Source organism: Lycorma delicatula, chromosome 2 (genome assembly GCF_047948215.1).
Source record: "Lycorma delicatula isolate Av1 chromosome 2, ASM4794821v1, whole genome shotgun sequence".
Classification (NCBI taxonomy): domain Eukaryota; kingdom Metazoa; phylum Arthropoda; class Insecta; order Hemiptera; family Fulgoridae; genus Lycorma; species Lycorma delicatula.
This window is the reverse complement of record NC_134456.1, coordinates 53,789,695-53,804,776: the sequence shown is the minus strand read 5'-3', so window position 1 is coordinate 53,804,776 and position 15,082 is coordinate 53,789,695. Positions and strand designations below refer to the sequence as shown.

The window sequence follows — 15,082 nt, the reverse complement described above, 5'->3', positions numbered from 1 at the left end:
TACTTTTTATATATTGTTATTATTATTTCTATTGATGAATATGATTCAATAAATAAATATATAAACAAAAATGGTTTTAAAAAATCAATGGCCCAGCTAATAAATTTCTAAAAATTACAAAAGATTTTAAATACAAAGAAATATTTTATTATAATAAATTAAAATACCAAGATTATACCTATATAAATCTTTTGCCCCAAAACTTACTGGTCTGTCTAAATTACATAAAGAAGATATCCCTATGAGACCGTTAATCAATTTCAAGATCACTCCTAGTTATAATATAATTACTAAAATTATTGATAAAATAATATAAATGATTGATTTATAAATTAAGTTATATAATTACTAAAATTATTGATAAAATAATATAATTGATTGTTTTATAAATTAAATATAAATATATAAATTAAATATAAATAATAAAACAAAAATTATCAGCTAAATGATAAAAAATGATCGATATTACTAACATGTACCCCAGTATTCCCATTGATTATATAATTTTGTTAATAAAAAACAAATTAATAAACACAGATGTAGACCTAAAAATTATAAATAATATTACAACTATAATTAGAAATATTTGTTAACAAAATTATTATGAATTTAATGGTACACATTATACCCAAGAAAATACATTACCTGTGGGTTTTCCCTTAACTGTGGTAATGTCAGTAATTTATCTACAAGAATTTGAAAGTAAAATTGTCTACGGTGTAAATCATGTACATAAAATTTTAATATGGGTCAAATATGTAGATGATCTTTTAGTAGTTATATATGAACCAAGTATAAATAACGAACATAAAATAATTTTATATAAATTAATTTAATTTAAAATTAATTTAAATATTTTCATGAAACATTAAAATTTGCATATGAAGAACATCTACTTATTTACATAAGTAGAACATAACAGGAAAATAAAATTTTTAGACGTAAATATTAAAATAAATGAAAACAAATAATAACTGGACTATATAAAAAACTTAGTATATAAAAACAGGAATTCCAACCATCCTAAAAAAATATTTTTAAAAACATGATAAATAGAGCAAAATAAAATACAAAAAAAGATGTTGTATAATGAAATAATGATAAAGAAATACCTCATTGATCGATAATATATATAAAAAATGTAATTCCAAATACTTTAATAAAATAAACATTACTACTAATATTTGTATAAATTACTCCTACACAAACAAAATTGTAGAAAACTTAATTAATGCTTGCAATAATAAAAAATATAAACCTGCTTATAAACCAGATAATCATGTAATAAAACATTTAAAATATGATAATAATGAAATAGTAAAAAATAAATACGATTCTTCTGGTATTTATAAAATAAAAGTGAAAAAAGATATATTGGAAATAGGACTTTTAAAAATAGATTTTATGAACATTTTAGGTCATTTAAAAAAAGTAGATTTCTCGAATGTAGTTGACAATTTAATAAACAAACATAATTTACATGAAAGTAATAATAAAAACTTAGAAAGTTTAGTAAGGTTTTATATACAGTGTCTTTCACAAGTTTAAGGACACTTTAGAAAAACTGTTTATGTCTGTGAGAAACAGCTTTAAAAAATACATCTTTTGGTGAAAACCGCAAGCTTCTAAGATAGATGCTTCAAATTTTATGGAGTCGTTTAAATGAGCTAAAATTAGCCTGTTTTTTTAATAAAGAAATTACTATTTCTCGTAAAATATGTGAGTGTGATATCATTTGAAAGCTGTGTTTTGTAGAGTTTTTCAATAGAGTAATAAGTTTTTCAATAGAAAAATAATATAATAATAATAAGTAAAAATATAATAAGAGAAATTCTAAAAAATTTATTTTTTGAGTAAAAAGGGCTTAAGTGATATTAAACTGTACAAATCACTGAATTAGCATTTGTTTCTTTGAGGTAGGTTGGTGAAAAGTTTTTTTATTAACAATGGGTAAGAAAAGTGTTAGTGTAGAAGTAAAATGGCAAGTAATTGGTCTCTGGTAAGGAAATAAAACATACAGAGACATTGCTGAACAATTAAAAATATCAAAAACACGTGTACAGCAAGTTGTTAAAAAATATCGTTATTAAGAAACTGTCGTTGATCTTCCACGATCTGGTTGACCACGAAAAACTTCAATGAGGCAAGACTGATGACGTTTTGACTTGTGGACAGCACTTAAAAGTGGCTTTGCTAATGCGAATTGTGATTCCATTCCAGATTCTTTTAAACGTCTAGAAAAAGTGGCAGTACTAACCTGAATTCCATGATTTTGTGCTACTTCTGTCGCTATATCAGGCAAGCGCTGTTCACATCATCAGTTTTACAAGCAAACGAAGAACTGGTTAAAAGTTGGCGAAGGGTTGTCTTTTCTGATGAAAGCAGATTACAGTTGTATTGAAAAATTAGGGTCAGGTGAACAAAAACTGAAAAGTTTCTACCATGCATCATTCCTGCTGTGCAAGGTGGAGATGCTGTCTTGATGTGGTGTTGCATAACTTCAGAGGGCGCTGGACACCTTAGAGTAATAATGGATGGGACAATGAACAGCATACAGTAGATAAAAACAATGGAAGAATTCATGCTGAATTGGGTGTCCAGCAAGACAAATGATGTGGAACTTTTGGACTGGCCTTGCTCGTAGTCCTGATCTAAACAATGAGAATTTATGGAATTGGATGGCACTGCAACTTGCTAAAAGAAAACCTAAAAATAAGGCTGAGTTAACAAGTTAAGCAAGTCTGTGGCAACAGGTGATGAAAGAAAAATGTCTGGAATTGATTGAATCAATGCCTGACAAAATACTAAACATTTAAAAAATGATGTAGCATTATCTCTTGTTATTTTTAATTTTTACTTGTATAAAATAAAGATTTTGTCATGAAATACTGATTTTTCAGTTATTTTTAACTTGTCCTTAAACTTATGAAAGATACTGTGTATAAATATAAACATAAATTCAGCCTGCAGACAGAATTTGATGGGGGACATTCTTATAAAAGGATTTAAAATAAATTAGATAATTAACAAATAGATAGCATGTTAAGAAAATTTTAATATAACATTTTATATTTTTTTTAAATGTTTCTTTTTTGTCTGAACAAATATTTGTTTTATAAATGTTAACATATCATTTTATCATTGTGTAAATATAAAAAGTAAAATTAAAAAACACTACTGAAGATGGCTTATGCCCAAAAGCGCTTTAATGAAAAAAAAGTAACATAAGGATGTTCTTTAATTCTGTACTTTGTGAAATGGCTGAATAAGTTTTATATTATATAATTAGCTAGATTTTACATTCAGATGAGATATGGACTACAAAAAATTTAATTGACATTAATTTATATATAAATATATTTATTTTATTAGATCAACCAAACTACAGAATAAATAAAATATGATGACTTCCTTATTCCACTATATATGCAGGATTGCTTTTGCTATTTACTCGGTGCATTATATATTCATCATAAAATACCACTTGTGGTATCCTCTGTGGCATTAGGGGTCGCGTCTTGGGCTTTCGTCCGAAGGTCCTGGGTTTGAATCCTGGTCAGGCACGGCATTTTTCATATGCTGCATTTCCAAATCCCATGTACAAGCTATGTGGCATTATCATGAAGCAAAAAAAAAATTATATTGCAAAAAAAGTAATAATATATCATGCATTTATTTATTTTATTTAAAATTTAAAACCTTTAATCTTTTATTTTAAGCTTTTATTCAGTTAAATTAAAAATTAAAACAAAATTTAAAAATATGAAAAATTAATTAAAATTAACATTAAAATTAAATTGTAAAAATTTTAGAAATTAGGTAAAATCTAAATTAAATTTTAGGTAAACTGGGTTTCTCTAATGTATCTTTACAATATGCGATATTAGGACAAATTTAAAAATACTGGAAATTAATAAATATAATTTGAATACAAGTAATAAGGGATTAAACATTTTAGAAAGATACTATATAATATATATATATATATATATATATATTTTTTTTTTTTTTTTTGTCTTCAGTCATTTGACTGGTTTGATGCAGCTCTCCAAGATTCCCTATCTAGTGCTAGTCGTTTCATTTCAGTATACCCTCTACATCCTACATCCCCAACAATTTGTTTTACATACTCCAAATGTGGCCTGCCTACACAATTTTTCCCTTCTACCTGTCCTTCCAATATTAAAGCGACTATTCCAGGATGCCTTAGTATGTGGCCTATAAGTCTGTTTCTTCTTTTAACTATATTTTTCCAAATGCTACTTTCTTCATCTATTTGCCGCAATACCTCTTCATTTGTCACTTTATCCACCCATCTGATTTTTAACATTCTCCTATAGCACCACATTTCAAAAGCTTCTAATCTTTTCTTCTCAGATACTCCGATTGTCCAAGTTTCACTTCCATATAAAGCGACACTCCAAACATACACTTTCAAAAATCTTTTCCTGACATTTAAATTCATTTTTGATGTAAACAAATTATATTTTCTTACTGAAGGCTCGTTTAGCTTGTGCTATTCGGCATTTTATATCGCTCCTGCTTCGTCCATCTTTAGTAATTTTACTTCCCAAATAACAAAATTCTTCTACCTCCATAATCTTTTCTCCTCCTATTTTCACATTCAGTGGTCCATCTTTGTTATTTCTACTACATTTCATTACTTTTGTTTTGTTCTTGTTTATTTTCATGCGATAGTTCTTCCGTAGGACTTCATCTATGCCGTTCATTGTTTCTTCTAAATCCTTTTTACTCTCGGCTAGAATTACTATATCATCAGCAAATCGTAGCATCTTTATCTTTTCACCTTGTACTGTTACTCCGAATCTAAATTGTTCTTTAACATCATTAACTGCTAGTTCCATGTAAAGATTAAAAAGTAGCGGCGATAGGGAACATCCTTGTCGGACTCCCTTTCTTATTAGGGCTTCTTTCTTATGTTCTTCAATTGTTATTGTTGCTGTTTGGTTCCTGTACATGTTAGCAATTGTTCTTCTATCTCTGTATTTGAACCCTAATTTTTTTAAAATGCTGAACATTTTATTCCAGTCTACGTTATCGAAAGCCTTTTCTAGGTCTATAAACGCCAAGTATGTTGGTTTGTTTTTCTTTAATCTTCCTTCTACTATTAATCTGAGGCCTAAAATTGCTTCCCTTGTCCCTATACTTTTCCTGAAACCAAATTGGTCTTCTCCTAACACTTCTTCCACTCTCCTCTCAATTCTTCTGTATAAAATTCTAGTTAAGATTTTTGATGCATGACTAGTTAAACTAATTGTTCTGTATTCTTCACATTTATCTGCCCCTGCTTTCTTTGGTATCATAACTATAACACTTTTTTTGAAGTCTGATGGAAATTCCCCATTTTAATAAATATTACACACCAGTTTGTATAATCTATCAATCGCTTCCTCACCTGCACTGCGCAGTAATTCTACAGGTATTCCGTCTATTCCAGGAGCCTTTCTGCCATTTAAATCTTTTAATGCTCTCTTAAATTCAGATCTCAGTATTGTTTCTCCCATTTCATCCTCCTCAACTTCCTCTTCTTCCTCTATAACACCATTTTCTAATTCATTTCCTCCGTATAACTCTTCAATATATTCCACCCATCTATCGACTTTACCTTTCGTATTATATATTGGTGTACCATCTTTGTTTAACACATTATTACATTTTAATTTATGTACTCCAAAATTTTCCTTAACTTTCCTGTATGCTCCGTCTATTTTACCCATGTTCATTTCTCTTTCCACTTCTGAACACTTTTCTTTAATCCACTCTTCTTTCACCAGTTTGCACTTCCTGTTTATAGCATTTCTTAATTGCCGATAGTTCCTTTTACTTTCTTCATCACTAGCATTCTTATATTTTCTACGTTCATCCATCAGCTGCAATATATCGTCTGAAACCCAAGGTTTTCTACCAGTTCTCTTTATTCCGCCTAAGTTTGCTTCTGCTGATTTAAGAATTTCCTTTTTAACATTCTCCCATTCTTCTTCTACATTTTCTACCTTATCTTTTTTACTCAGACCTCTTGCGATGTCCTCCTCAAAAATCTTCTTTACCTCTTCTTCCTCAATCTTCTCTAAATTCCACCGATTCATCTGACACCTTTTCTTCAGGTTTTTAAACCCCAATCTATATTTCATTATCACCAAATTATGGTCGCTATCAATGTCTGCTCCAGGGTAAGTTTTGCAGTCAACGAGTTGATTTCTAAATCTTTGCTTAACCATGATATAATCTATCTGATACCTTGCAGTATCGCCTGGCTTTTTCCAAGTGTATATTCTTCTATTATGATTTTTAAATTGGGTGTTGGCAATTACTAAATTATACTTCGTGCAAAACTCTATAAGTCGGTCCCCTCTTTCATTCCTTTTGCCCAGCCCGTATTCACCCACTATATTTCCTTCCTTGCCTTTTCCAATGCTTGCATTCCAATCTCCAACTATTATTAAATTTTCATCTCCTTTTACGTGTTTAATTGGTTCATCAATCTCTTCGTATACACACTCTACCTCATCATCATCATGGGCGCTTGTAGGCATATAAACGTTAACAATCGTTGTCGGTTTAGGTTTTGATTTTATCCTTATTACAATAATATATGTTTATATGTTTAATATAATATATGTTTATATATATAAACATAAAAATAAATTTAATATGATTAACCTTCAGACAGAATATGAAATGACAGTATTTTGAAAGCTGCAGTAGATGGGCCATCTATTGATAATGATGTATAATTTAATACAATTCAATCACTATAGTAAAATAAGTTCAGTTAAATGGACAACATGCATAATTGCTTTACTAAAAATTATTTTTTTAATTTTGATTTTTAATTTTAATTTGATTTTAAGCCTCGACATCATATTTTTACATATGTAAAATTTTTTACAATTTAATTTTTAATGTTAATTCAAATTTTAATTAATGTTTCATATTTTAAAATTTTGTTTTAATTTTTAATTAACTGAATAAAAGTTTAAAATAAAAAATAAAGTGATGTTATTTTATTTTATAAAGTTCGTAATCTTTAATGCAGCTGCTGATTTAATCGCAAAAGCGCTCCTGCATGTATAATGGAATAAGGTAAGTCATTCTACTTTATTTATTGGTCTAATAAAATAAATATATAATACAGAATTGATTTAAAACATACACGTTTAATTTTGTAGAAGGCTGGAACAAAACCTTCTCAAAGTCAGATTGTCCAGGGCCAGGCAGCAGTTAGTGTAAGTAAATAAATAACTTATCATAACTTCTATAATATCTATATAAGTTATTTTATTACTGATATTAATTTTTTTGGTACCACTCCTCCACTCTGCAATGGAGTGATATTGGCTTTGCCTGTCATTTGGAAGGTTCTGAGTTCAAATCGTGGGTGGTTTGGCATTCAGTTTAATTTTTTTTTGTATTAGTTTTTCATTGTATTAGTTGAGTAATAATACTTTGGGCAAGTATTATTTATATTTATATCATTTATATTTTGTGGAATAAAGATTATTATAGAAAGTTTTTTGTATACAAGATTTTTTTATACAAAGATTACAAGTGAAAATAGAATTATTTACAGTTATAAATTCTTATACATAAGCTTAATTAGACAAGTAAAATAATAAAAGTAAACATTTAGTATATAATATTGTGTAACTAGATACCCCCTATAATAACTGTATTGGAGATTACCATTCATTATTTTTTGAGTAAAATTAGTTATACAGTTTTATAACAAAAGTTACATAGGCTTACAAAAAAAAAGTTGCATAGGATTACAAAATTACATAGGTTTTTAACCCTTCAAAGTAGTCCCTATTGCTGGTGATACGCCTTGCTCCCAATCCCAGTGTTTCTACCACTTCTTAAATGTTTCCTGGATTACAATTTTTGGGGTTGTGCACAGCTATTATATTGTTTTCTCACTGTTTTATTATGGTTTGAGAAAATTTTCAAGGTGCCCCAGCAGACCTTTTTTTATTGTACAAAAAAGTCCTAACTGCAGATAAGAAATGATGTGTGAGCTAACACATTGTCATGGTGCAACATCCAGCTTAGCCCTCTGTATGAGTACAGTGTCCCTCAAATGCCATAAAACCTCCACGTAAATGAATTCATAATGGACTAAGCCTTTCCAGTCAAAAAAAAAACAAACTAAATCACCTGATTAACCAACTCAAGCGTTTTTGTATTGAGGCAATTTTTTCTGTACCCACTACAATCAAAGTCTCATCTTCTGTTAAAATATTTTACAAAAAAATTTTCATCAGCTTTGGCATGGACAAGAAGGTCTTGTCAGATGTTAGCCCAATTTATTCTGAATTAATTCATGATCAGATTGCTGAGTGATCAACTAACAAAACATGAATTTTGCAGTGATGTGATGTATATTAAGTTTTTCTATTAAACTGCATTACATGATAATATGCTATCTATTAAATTGCATTACATGATAATATGCTAATGCACTTACCTCCTCTACCATCTCTTTGAGCAGCAATCTTCATCATAGCGGGAACTGCAACACTGTTATCATTTGTTGGCATGGAAGGTCATCTAGGTCTGAGGATCTTCATCAGTCAATGCATCCCCTTTAAAATCCTTTTAAAATGATTGAACCATTTGTAACACTACAGTCTGTGCTAAAGTTTTTTTTAAATTTTCTAAGCATGTTAATGTTATTTTAATCTTGCAGCTATTAAATGCAAATTTTAATTAGTTTGTTTTAATTATTCACAAATTAAACAATTTTTTTTTTACCTTTTTTTATTAGGATGCTTCAGATGTTCTTAAAAAAATGTTGAAAATAGCTGACAGCTCTCCTAAGAGAAAATCTGTGGCAAATGCTCCACCTAGAGACGTAAGTAAAGTATCTTTGTGTGCAGTGTAGTATACAAAACAAAACATTTTGTATGTTTATATTTAAATAAATCTTGATTCTTGAAACAAACAAGAGAGAAAAATTTACCATTCTGTATAAATAAACTGCATAATCAGCAAATAATATCTCTCCTTGATTAATATTGGTAATATTACATTAAATTATGTATCATTGTCTTTTTGTCATATAAAGAAAAGAATCTTATCACAAATTGGATTATGAAGTAAAATTCGTACTTTAATCTTAATTATACAAAATTTCTAAATACCTAGACTCATGTATATTTATTTATATTGTGTAAATAATGTTTACACAAGTAAATTATAATTATTATTATTATGATCAGATAGTTTAAATGTGAACAGTTAATTAAATTAAAGAAATTGAATTTATTAAAAAAGTTTAGTTAGCATTTAAAACAGAAGAAATTAAAACAATAACACTTTAAGCCAATGATAATAATAATAATATCAAAACTGGTATTTGTTATTATCTTCAATAACAACATAATATTGGTAAATATAATCATATCAATTACTGTCAAGTTAGGTTGACCTGCATTCAGGCATCCACATCCAAACAGTTATCACACTCTGACATGAACTTAACAGATCCTATTTGTAAGAACATTCTATGAATTGTTATGAAAATCTAGTGCTGTCCCAAACTTTCACAAATGATTCTCACTCTGTTCTTATACATACATATATACAGTTTCTTTTTAAATTCCTAGCCCCTGTCTTTCCTAAACTTCTATAAATGTGATAAAATCAATGAAGGATTCTTGGTGGAATAATTCCTTCGATTTAATAAAAGCACATAATATCAAAAAAATCTCTGTAATTGCTCTAAGTAAAATGATTGATGGATGAACATGTAATTAGGTTCCTGTTGGTGACTACTACACTTGAGTAGTTGTAGTTATAGTTGGCAACGAATTTATTTTGAACAGCCAGTGAGATATTAGTAACTCAGAGTATAATAGAAAATAAAATTAAGAAGTACACAATAAGTAATGCAAATAATGATGCTAATACGAGGTGGTTTGGAAAGTACAACTTAAAATTACAGCTTATAACTATTTTTAAACATAGTCACCATTTAAATACAAGCATTTGTCATAGAGTTCCACTAATTTACAAGTATCTTCTTCATACAATTCAGCCGTCTGGGTACCTAGCCAAACTTTCATGGCACTTCAGAGTTTGTCTTGGTCATCTAAGTTCTGCAATGCAAGCCATTTGATGCAAGTCTACTGTAAAACTTTGAAGAAACTTAGGCAGGCCATCCAGAACAAACGACACAGTATGCTGTAATCTGGTGTTGTTGCATAACAACGTTCACCCTCACAGTGCTGAAAGAACTCAAAAACTAATGAATCAATTCCAATGTGACATTTTTTTATCATCCTCCTTTCAGCCCAAACTTAGCGCTGAGTGATTTTCATCTTTTAACGCATGTGAAGAAATGGCTTGCATCGCAGCACTTCGATGATGAAGACAAACTTTAAAATACCATGAAATGTTGGGTAGGAATCCAGGCGGCTAAAATTTATGAAGAAGGTATTTGTAAATTAGAGGTGCTATGACAAATGCTTGAATTTATATGGAGACTGTGTTTAAAAATTGTTAAAAGCTGTAGTTTTAAGTTGTATATAATAATATTTTTATCTATGCAGGTTTTCTATTTATAGTCAAATGGGGTTATTTTCCGAACAGTCCTTGTAGATTTATAAACGTGTTTGTTAAAGAAAAATATAATAAAACCTACAAATCAAATTACAGCATAATAAAATATTTTCATAATTAGAATAATAGAAATAAATGTATAATAAGTAGAATATGCAAAATATGTACAATAATAAAATGTTGGTTATATTATGACAATAAATGTTGTTTGTTGGTAGAATAAATTGATCATTCAAGCTTGGCTAAGTATAAACTGCAATATTTTTTAAAAATAATATCTTTTTTTATCACTTTAATGATTAGTTTAGTCTGTGTGCATTCATTCAGATCTAAAACAAAGTAAAATATGTTGTTTTTTAGGGCCATATGAACTAATATTAGGCCTTTCAATAGGTCATTCTTTTGCTTCATTTTGCCTTCCCTTTTCTGACCAGACATTGTTAGTTTCTTTTTTCTTTTCTAGGAAATCCCTGAAATTTTGTACCATTTTTCTATCTAATATTATGTCTATCTAGTATTATGTCTTCTATGTTTTCTGTCTTGGACTATTTCTTCAGATATTTCATTTCTTTATGACATTTCATTTCCATTCTTTATGTTGTGTGTCTGATGGAAGATTTGTTTTGTGAGTAAGTTATCATTCACTTTAATTAGTTGGCCAAAGAATTTGATTCTTCGTTTTTCTCAGTTTCATTTTATTTGTAAAGATCATTATTATTAATGAATTTTTATTTGTTTTCACTTATTTTTTCAAGATTTTTCCTTTTTTGTGTTTTTTCATTTGATTTTAAGATGGATTTTGATGCAATACAGGCGTTCTGGTTTGATTACCATATAGTCTTGCCTGATTTTGGTTTTATTGAAATGTTTTTGCTGTTAATATTTGTTTTTAGTTAATTGTCCAGTTACATTTTTCACATTTTTGTTTGATTGGTTTATTTATCAAAATTATTGATTTGGATTATTTCTCCCAGATATATGAATTATTGACTTGTGTACATGTGTATTTATATTTTCTGAGTAGTCGTAATAGTATTTATTTTAAATTATTTTTATATTTTTTTAATTAAAAATTTTGAATGAAGGGTTTTGCTATATATTACAGATTCGAAAATGTGATGATGAACCAGTTCCCAATCAAAAGGAAAAAAGTTATGTTCAACAGTTGGAGGATTATCTAAAATATTGTATGTATACAATTTACTCAAAAGATAAATGATTTACTCAATAAATCATTTCCTTACCTTACTTTCACATACTTTTTATTTATAAAATATTGTATATTTCCTATCCATCCTGCTTTCCTGCTTGAAGACAGCTCTCAATTACATGAATTTCTTTTACACTATATTGTACTTTTCCTTTTAGCATTCCTTTACCTGTGCATGGTTTCCAAATATCTCAATTGCAGTTTAAATTTTATTACCCGCAGATTAACATTTGAGTTTTAGATGATTAAATGTCTGCAGATACCTTATTCCTATTCTTTTCCTTCATTTTTATCATCATCATCTTCTATATTGCATCCGTGGTAATCATGAAGATGAAATAATAAATATTTTAAAGAGCATTATAGAGATATGAAAGTAAAAAGTTCAGCTTATCCATATATGCTTATAAATTACACTTCAATTTACTAATTTATTTTTGTAAATTATACTGGGTACCTAAGGAAAAATGTTTCCATTTTTCTCAATACAAGCATATCATCATTTTTTAACATAATTTATAAATTAGAATTATTAGTTAGAATTTTTCGGTATATTTCTCTTTCATGAACTAAATTTTACCAGCAATGTGGGGAGGGATGTAGTCTATTCCATTTTGATCTACCATTGCATATACGCATCTTTATTTAGGGAGGGATGTAGTCTATTCCATTTTGATCTACCACTGCATATATGGATCTTTATTTAGGGAGGGATGTAGTCTATTCCATTTTGATCTACCATTGCATATACGCATCATTATTTAATAGTGTGATGTTCAAGTATTTTATTTGTATTGAGAACTAATTTTTGTTTTTTATTCTTGCAGGCAACATGCAAAAACCGTTATACACATATAACAATGAAGATTTCGGTGGTACTACTTTACTGATTGGCAATGTTGTGTTAGAAATTCAGCCTGAAGTAATCAAAACATTTGTTGGAAAACCATCACCTGATTATGAAAGTGTACGTATATTATCAGTATTTGTGCTGATTAGCATTTTATTTATTTTCCATATTAAGGCTAAATTGTTTTTTATTATAGTAATTAAAAATTAAATTTTACTGAGTATTTGATATTATTAAAAGAACATTTCTTATAATGCCATCTGTCATTTATTTCATTGCAGTTTAATATGCAATATTAGTAATTTATTTATTAGAGAAAATCGCTGCAAATATTTATTTTCCATTCTATTAAGGCTAAATTGTTTTTTATTATAGTAATTAAAAATTAAATTTTACTGAGTATTTGATATTATTAAAAGAACATTTCTTATAACGCCATCTGTCATTTATTTCATTGCAGTTTAATATGCAATATTAGTAATTTATTTATTAGAGAAAATCGCTGCAAAGATGTGCAGCAAATAAACTTCCTCAATCTGATCTTGAAATAATTTTTTTTTAAAAAATAGGAGACTGAATGTAGAAAGATGAAATAGGAATCACTATTTTTTCATTATACAGTATACACATTCATTGTAAATCACCATGTATTTTGAGAAAATTGCTTGTTAAAAAAATGTTGTAGACCATTGTGCAAATGATCTGTTATCATTCACAAAATATTTACATTTAACACACTTTTGTAGAGCGGCAAAAAAGGCTAGAAAAATCATTCAAAGTTAAACATAGCACTGCTCTTGACATAGATGGTTCCAAAGAAAAATATTAGATCAGTTCTTTTTGAACGAACTTACCTCGTGTTATTTATTCACCATTTGCTTGTCTGACTTTCTTGATCTTATCCTATCCCAGCATTCTTTCGTTATTTTCCCATGTTAAATAGTATGCATGATATTTGAGCATGTTAATAATACTTGCCCAAACTCCCTTAACCTATATCTTTCAATTCTCTTCCACCACGTTTCTGTAGAAATGCTTAATTTTCCTTGTAATCTTATTACTGATTTTGCCTGTAACAAGATTTTTGTTACTGATTTTTCCTTCTTTTTTCCTGTCATATAAATTGTAATTATTATAACTTTTTTATCAATCATGTTTCCTTTCTTCCTGTTGGAATCAAAGGCTCTGCTTCCAATTGGCACAAAGTAAATTTGTTCCAATTAACACTTTTTAGTAAATTTGTTCTAAACACTTTTTAAAAGTTGTTTATTTCAACTCCTCTTAAATACCTCTGCCTTATTCCTCTTACCAATTCCTTCGTTCTATTTTTCCATACTATGTCAATATAATATTTACAAAAATAAAATACAATTCGTTTTATAATGCAATGTAATGTATAAATTAAATTGCAATGTAATTTATTGCTTAGCTTCATCTCCATATATTTCTGTCCTTTTCGCTTCACTAATCTTTTATCTTTCCTTCTTCAATTCTCTGCTTCCTTACATAATTATTTCTTCAGTCATACTTTTCATTCCTTAAATCTGATCATCCACAAGTAACCAACCGGTCCACTCACTCACTTTCATCTGTGGTATTACAGTAATGGATGAAAAGAAGTATCTTGTTTGGTCCTGTCTTTAGTTCAAAACATTCTGATTTTCTGACTGCTCCTTGTCTTAATTCCATGTTTTACATACATTTGCAGCACACAGATTGTAAATTTTACCTTTTTATTAAAAAATTTATAATCAAACATTAAAAAAGGAATTTTGAATTTACATAAAAATTTAATGACAATGAAACTAATAATTCAAAATTTCCAGATGTTAGGAAAGATGACAATGACTAGAATCATTTGATATTATTAACAAATGCTTGTACTCTGTTCATTCTAAGAAGGATATATTGCACTTGTCGATTTTATTCACAGTGCAGACAACAGAGCACTGTGGAACAGCGCTTAACAGTATGCTAACTTTCAATTTTTTGTAATTCCTCACAAAATTTTATACTTACATTACACTTGTGAGTATAAAAGCAAGTATGAAGCATGTCTGTATGTAACATGCTTCATGCACTATTTCCAGTTATCAGTTGATACCTTGTTCACACTTTTTTCAAGCAGGATTTTAACGTCTTTCATTTTATATGTATTATTATTTCGGGCAACATAGGCTTTTACTTGGATTCACATTAACTCAATTGGATTAAGGTTATAGTGATAAGGGGAAAGCATTAACATTGTATGACCTTTCGTTTCAGCCAAATCATCGATTAAAAATTTTATTTATTTGTCACGATTGTGTTTTACATTTTCAAGGAGTTCTGCTTTTAAATTGTTTTCTCCAAAGTGGATATTTTTTTATTGCAGCCATAAAGCAATTTCTTGTTTGCTCTATGAACTGTTTGAAATATTTTCCAGTTTTACACTATTGTAG

At 28.4% G+C, this 15,082-nt stretch overlaps 1 protein-coding gene across 3 annotated transcripts in view; it reads left to right on the top strand.

The window, feature by feature from the left end:
• pcm (5'-3' exoribonuclease pacman) overlaps nucleotides 1-15,082 on the top strand; it is a 188,186-nt gene that overhangs the window by 148,288 nt on the left and 24,816 nt on the right. For all 3 annotated transcript variants that reach the window (XM_075355315.1, XM_075355316.1, XM_075355314.1), the window contains 4 exons: nucleotides 7,191-7,247; nucleotides 8,786-8,872; nucleotides 11,687-11,768; nucleotides 12,619-12,758. In XM_075355315.1, the coding sequence (XP_075211430.1) occupies nucleotides 7,191-7,247; nucleotides 8,786-8,872; nucleotides 11,687-11,768; nucleotides 12,619-12,758 (366 nt within the window). The remainder of the gene's footprint in view (nucleotides 1-7,190; nucleotides 7,248-8,785; nucleotides 8,873-11,686; nucleotides 11,769-12,618; nucleotides 12,759-15,082) is intronic.